The 6,250-nt window shown below is 36.0% G+C and overlaps 1 protein-coding gene across 5 annotated transcripts; it reads right to left on the bottom strand.

Moving 5' to 3' along the window:
- Positions 1-219: 219 nt before the first annotated feature.
- Positions 220-5,409, bottom strand: LOC113740156 (thiamine pyrophosphokinase 1). 5 transcript variants are annotated; one of them, XM_072045968.1, is made up of 7 exons: positions 5,012-5,400; positions 4,818-4,914; positions 4,455-4,527; positions 3,648-3,746; positions 2,992-3,241; positions 2,498-2,678; positions 220-1,359 (listed from the first exon to the last, which is right to left on the bottom strand). In XM_072045968.1, the coding sequence occupies exons 1-6, from the start codon at positions 5,160-5,162 to the stop codon at positions 2,560-2,562; spliced, it is 789 nt and encodes a 262-aa protein (XP_071902069.1). In that variant the 5' UTR covers positions 5,163-5,400; the 3' UTR covers positions 220-1,359; positions 2,498-2,559. The 5 variants fall into 5 exon arrangements, with proteins under 5 accessions (XP_071902069.1, XP_027123470.2, XP_027123469.1 ...); XM_072045967.1 differs by lacking the exon at positions 220-1,359 and adding an exon at positions 2,177-2,388; XM_072045966.1 differs by lacking the exon at positions 220-1,359 and adding an exon at positions 2,177-2,360 and having other exon boundaries at positions 5,012-5,399.
- Between the last annotated feature and the right edge of the window lie 841 nt (positions 5,410-6,250).

Genomic DNA, 6,250 nt, shown 5'->3' with positions numbered 1-6,250 from the left:
ACTTTCTTTAAATTAACCCTTTAATCGCTTCAAACTTGAGCTAAGAATTGATAACTTTTGAGAATGACAAACATAAAATATGCTTGATGGCTGCATAAGCTACGTATTATTTTCCACTCTATATATTAGGAAAGCAAACTCCACCTCAAACTTTAGGTCAAATATTGATAGGTAGACACAGAACAGAAGCAGATACCAGATTGTTAAAAATAGAAGATATACGTACACCACCACACATTGTCTTTATTCCAATTTAGAGAAGTAAATGCTCCACAATGTCAGATGTAACATGGCACTCTGTCACATCAGAGTGAGTCCAACAAAAAATCACAAGCATGATTCCTTGTGCAAATAACTTTCTCCCCTTGTGCAAAATTCTCAGTAAGGTTTCCTTGTGCAAATAACTTTCTCCCCTTTCTTGACCCGGAAAACCTTGACAGTGAGATCAAAAGAATTCACCACGCCATGCAAAGGCCGAGTAGACTTGGCTAGTTCAAGATACCTGTTAGAAAGGTGTACCTGCATGCATACACATGCAGATCTAGTTTTCAAAAAATGAAGCCTTCATATTTGATGAACAAGCGCCAATACTTGCTTTGATTAACTATTCCCAACATGGAACCTGGATTTCTGCTAACAGAGCCTAGCGGATTCATTTCCTGTAAGAAGAGATGTTTGTGGAAAAAGGACTCTTGTTGTCCACTTCGGTACCGTCAGGTATCAGAGAAAAGTTTTCTAGAACTGACTAGCAATTTGGTCTTTGCAAATATGGGCTTCAAAATGCAAATTTTCTGCACTCTTTGTGCATGAACAACATTAGGCTCTCTCCAGATCCCACCCAGCATTTTTGGTCAAACTTAATTGAGGTGTAGACAGATCATGAAGCATCTATCATTTGGCCAACAAGGCTCTTAGCGTGAGACGCTTTTCCAGTTCAACTTGCTTCTAATTTGGATCTGCTGCTGCAATTGATTTATCGCAGAGTGCTTAATCAGTAGACTTGGCAATGCAAGTCTTGCAAAGTGACAAACTGGATTTTAACCATGTTCCCTGTGAAAAAGCTTCAGTACTAAGAGATTCTTCAGCTCTAAATGACAAGCATCTTTGAGTTCTATCAGGGACACAGAAAGAACAAACAGTTTGGAGCTGAATGTAGGCTGACTTGAGAAGGATATGTCTATGAAAAACCTCTATATTAGTCTCCCACTGCTTCAGAAATACTCGTGGCCTCTTTTATAGGTTCAAAATGGACCTTCTGGCAATTCTTATCCTGCATTTGCTACTTTGTTCTTCCATCAGCAGAAAGATGCACATAAAAATAAACAACTTTTGCTTGAGAAAAGGGTTGTGCAGGAAAACCTGGCGTCAAAGAAAAGAGTGAAGATAACATCCTAGTTATAAAAGCTACAAGTAAATGAATATGAAAAGTTATTGTACAGCTGTAAATGCCTCAAAAGGACAGGAAAATGATAGTAGGTAACACAGCAAATATTGCTCAAACACTAAGATGATCCATGATGATCAAGGTCACAATACATGTTATTCTTTTACTTTTACCTCTTTGCTTTCTCTGTGTACATTTTAGGAAAAAGAGTGTAGAGGGAGGCCTGTATTGCATTGACAAGGTCAAAATGCAGGATCCCAAAATAATCAAGCTCAGTAATACCAAAGCGTGTGATAATAGATAACGTCGCCTCCTTTATTTAACCAAACATGTGATAACATATACAATCTGATTACCAGAGACCACTGTCTCATAGGATTTAGTAAACTTACTACTGAGCATTATAAGGTAACCTTGCCTTGGCATAATAAAGGCACTTGTAGAGGAGACACACTAAAGCACACCTATAAATGATGCATGCTAGTGGACTGTTTCTGGACATCCAAATCAAATTTGTCCTGGAGACTGAAATAGAAATGATACTACCAAATCCAAAGTTTGCAACACTTAAAATTTCATTTTGTCAGCTAAAAGTTTCACATCAGGTCTTTATTAATGACCTTTTCAAATTTACCACTTTGCACTTAAGCATTCCCTTTAATATTATCTTTTCCAATTCCAATAATTTCCATATATGTTACAGTAGAAGTTCTCCAACCAACTAATGGCTCTAAATTATTTACAAATCCATACTTCTATAATTTACCACACTGTGATATAACAAGTCAGATATAAAATGTACTTGCTCAGAGCAAGTCAAAAGTTTGGTCTACCACAATATAACATACTTAAATTGTCTCAAACAATAACATTAAGTGTCACAACTACATCCAATATCTAAGTACGAAGTACAACTGAGAACTGGGTAAATGCACTTGAGGTAGAATATCTTCTGTACTTGATATACAAGTTTCTTCTGTAAAAATAGAAAACAGGATCATGTACTGGTTGTCCAATGACATGAAGAAAAGAAGAAAATAAGTACAAGAATTAATGACAATCAAGAACAAGAATAGCAGTTTCTGTACAACATAAATCAATGTGATTTTTCACCTAGTTGCTCAGAAAAATTCCTGATACATGGAGATCAGACATCATCTAGCAGTCTAGAATTTTCAAGCCTTTTTTATGGATATGGTCCAAATCAGGTCGCTGTCAGAACACACAGTTACAATCTCTCCTTTAGCAGTATTTGACGTGCTGATTAAGCCACCAAATTTCATCTCCGTGTTGCCTTAAAGGAAAATGTTCATCAAACATAAGCTTTTATACTCACTGTAAATTATAGCTACAATGAATACGTTACAGACTAGAAACCGGCAATTAGAACAACACAACATAGATAGCCATAGCCAATAAATCAAAAGGAATAACACAACCTTCCCCTATTCAGGAGATTTAAGCCCAAATTAATTGCTTCTGTACAGTGACAATATGTGGTTGTGACAATTGACAAGTACCAGCAGAAGCATCAAAAGATTAAAACAACCATGCTCAGATGTTAAGAAATAAAATCAATAGTATGCAAATGATCTCGAAATACTCACGCAGATCCCACTGCAGGCCAGTTGTCGTCGTACTTTGAGATGGCATACCAAAGGGAGCAAGTCCACAATGTGGGCCCTCAATAGAGGGATTAATGTGGATCTCATGATGATGAGTCCCAGGAAGAAGTTGGATGAGGCAATCATCATTCAGAAGAATTATACGCATGCTTGAGAAGTGATATAGTACGTTGATGTTTCCAATCTCATGGTCAAACCTCCCACCGAGTGCCCCAACAACAAGAATGCACAACTGAAATCAATCCAGTATCAATCTAAGACACAGAAGTTAAAGTATCCCTTGAAACAGAGATGTTTTCAATGCCCTGAATCCTGTTAAATATTGGGAACGAAAAGAACAAACAGCCAACATGCTTCATATTGCAGATTCATTTTAACATTCATGCTGTTAGGTATGAAACTCAGTCTTCAATTGTTTTAACCCAAAAATTAGAGTTCTTGGTGCATGGGGAACCACGCTGCTTCCCCTCCCGGGAAAAAAAAAGACATACCATGTAATAAAGAAAAAAATTGCAGAGAAGATTAGTGCAAATTTCATGCAAATGATGATATAGACAACCAAAACATCAGTAGAGGAGTTCGAGTTAACAAAACTTTCGTACACAAATCAGAAAATTCCAACAGAAAACTAGACTCACATTTGACTTTTGTGGATCTGATAAGCCATGGATGTAGATCACACATTTATGCAAATCCGTGGTGTCCTGATCATAAGAGGCATCTATTATGGCAGTACCCTGCATTTGATTAGCAATCCAAACATTGAAAATATGATTCTTGAAACACTCAGGCATGTAAAATGCATGTAAGATAAACTACTAAAACCCACATATGAACAAACACATTGAACAATCTTTCACTAAATGCAAACTGACATTTCCGGTTCATTTCTACGCTTACCTGAACATCGCTGCAGTTTCTTTTACCAGAATTAACTTTCCTTTTGATAATTCTGCTAATAAAGAAAGAGTGAGAACCAAATCATGCCTGATTATTCTCAAATCATGCCTGATTAGGCCAGTTCCATTTACCTCTTCTGGCTACGAAGCAATTTGCAAAACCATAGACCATATGGTTTTTAAAATTGGATTTTGTGAGCAAATGAAATATGGAAAATACCTCAAGGTATATCGCACGATCAGGTTAATTCTAATCCAATGGCAAGTATGCAATTAAGATAAAGGCTGTAAGAATTTGGCCACTGCTAGTGCTGTGCCAGTTAGAAGCATCTACAGTAGGTTGAGGGAGCGGAAGTTAGATGGAATTTGGCAAAGAAGAAAAGAAGTATACGTGTGGGTCTGTGGTACTATGAATAATTTTACAATTTGCAATAAAAAGGCAATGCTTGACTAAATAACCCACATTAACTAGTCAATTTTGAATTTTATATCTATTGCACATTTTTACTTATAAAAACATGATTTTGCAGAGAATTAGCAGCTTACCAGGTTTGAATAAAAATCTACAACCTCATTCCTGACAGAATCCATGTCTCCCTTTATTACATCTGGCTTGTACCTTAAAAAAAAAAATCCAAGCATTTGAATTCAATACAGCAACCTTAATTCAGCCATCAAACTTAAAATTACTCATCCAAAAAATCCATATAGAAATTTTCAGCCTGATCAAGCATTGAACACTATATATATATATATATATATATATATATATATATATATATATATATATACGCGCACACACACACAAAGTCAAAAACGCAAGAAATTTGAAAAAAAGGGAGAAATGAAGGTTTTTAAACATTAACATCCCATAAGAACTGCAAATTTTAAAAGTTGGGAGCTGCATACTTCTGACGGACAGCAACGGCGTCATCTTGCGGAAAGAGCTTAGGCAATTCATCGAACAGTCGATTGGCGCCACCGTCCGCACATACACGAAGTTGAGCTGCACAAAGCAAAGAATCGTTGTAAGCATGGAGGAGTAGAAGAAACCAAAACGGCGTCGTAATCAGGTTACAGTAATACTAGTAGTACTTAATTACCGTGGCTCCACAAGAGGGGAGTAATTCGAGGGAGACGCTGGTTAAGGATGATGAGAGCGTACTTTCTTGGTGGTGAAGTTAAGCCGTTGATATTGTCGGCGGCGGCGGGATTTGGGAGGAGAAAGTTGGAAGAATGAATCATCACGTCCATGGCTACACTAACTTGCTCCGCCGCCGTCCCGGCAGCTGAAGCCGATTGACTACGCTTTGTGAGCGAGGAATATGCAGTTTGGTTACGGCGGGAGAGAGAAGGGAAAAAAAGGGAGGGAACAGAAAAGACGATCGACTCCGTTATCTTTCCGCTACAAGACAACTACCAGCATATGCCGATCACCGCATGCCCAATCCCGCATTCCGGGCGACTCTGACTTTTTCTCTATATAGTGGGAAAAGCACCCCATAGGTGTGCAAATTAAGAAAAAGTCAAAAAAAATTTAAATTTAGTTGTTTATATTAAAATCAATAGAAGTAAAAATTAAAAAAAAAATTATGACAATGACTTTTTTTTGACAAACAAATAGAAGTTATTGGGTGTGGGAGTTATTAGAAGTTGACAAATTAGAAGTTATTGGAAGTTATTAATAGTTATCTTTAGTAAATCTTTACTTTTTATAGAGGTAAAATTTTTAAAAAAAATGACACAAAATTTTAATACCAAACTGCCCCTCACACTTATGCATAGAAAGATGTGTGTGTGTGGACCGTTAATATAAATGATTTTTTTAATGAGTTGTAACAAAAGTAAGCGAATTGAAATTGAGTTTAGATTTTAGAGACTAGACCTATATATTTTTGAAAATTGAAATTTGATAAAAAAAAAAAAGTTGAACTAAAATTTTTGTTCATTTTGATGAAAAAAAAATAAAGAATGTAATGTCGTTAACTCATAACAGTCATTCAACTTCGATCACCACCATGGATTAGGAAATGCATCATATATCACTTGTAGAGGATACTCGTCTTTATCAATTAAATCAACTTGTGTTAGCATAAATGTCATTGAGTGCTAGGTGGTACACTCAAGATATCATATAGTACATCCATAGAATTATATATCTATTACGCCTTCAGGCCTTTACATTAGGCACTTATCCAATTTGATTTTATTTCTTTGAAAAAATCAGGGTCAATTATATTTATCTTTCCTAAGATTTAACCAAATAACTAATCAAATTCTAAGGTGTAACCAAATAACAAACTAAATCTTGAGATTTAATCAAAGTATAGTTAGACTTCTCA

Source organism: Coffea arabica, chromosome 4c (assembly GCF_036785885.1).
Source record: "Coffea arabica cultivar ET-39 chromosome 4c, Coffea Arabica ET-39 HiFi, whole genome shotgun sequence".
Lineage (NCBI taxonomy): Eukaryota > Viridiplantae > Streptophyta > Magnoliopsida > Gentianales > Rubiaceae > Coffea > Coffea arabica.
This window is presented reverse-complemented; position numbering and strand designations above follow the sequence as displayed.

Bases quoted from the DNA above. Each gene is read 5' to 3' on its own strand.
- LOC113740156 (XM_072045968.1), bottom strand. From the start codon at position 5,162: ATGGACGTGATGATTCATTCTTCCAACTTTCTCCTCCCAAATCCCGCC. The intron at 3,747-4,454 runs GTAAGCTGCTAA...AATCAAATGCAG, and splicing joins TAGATTTTTATTCAAACCTG to GGTACTGCCATAATAGATGC. The intron at 3,242-3,647 runs GTGAGTCTAGTT...GATTGATTTCAG, and splicing joins CAGATCCACAAAAGTCAAAT to TTGTGCATTCTTGTTGTTGG.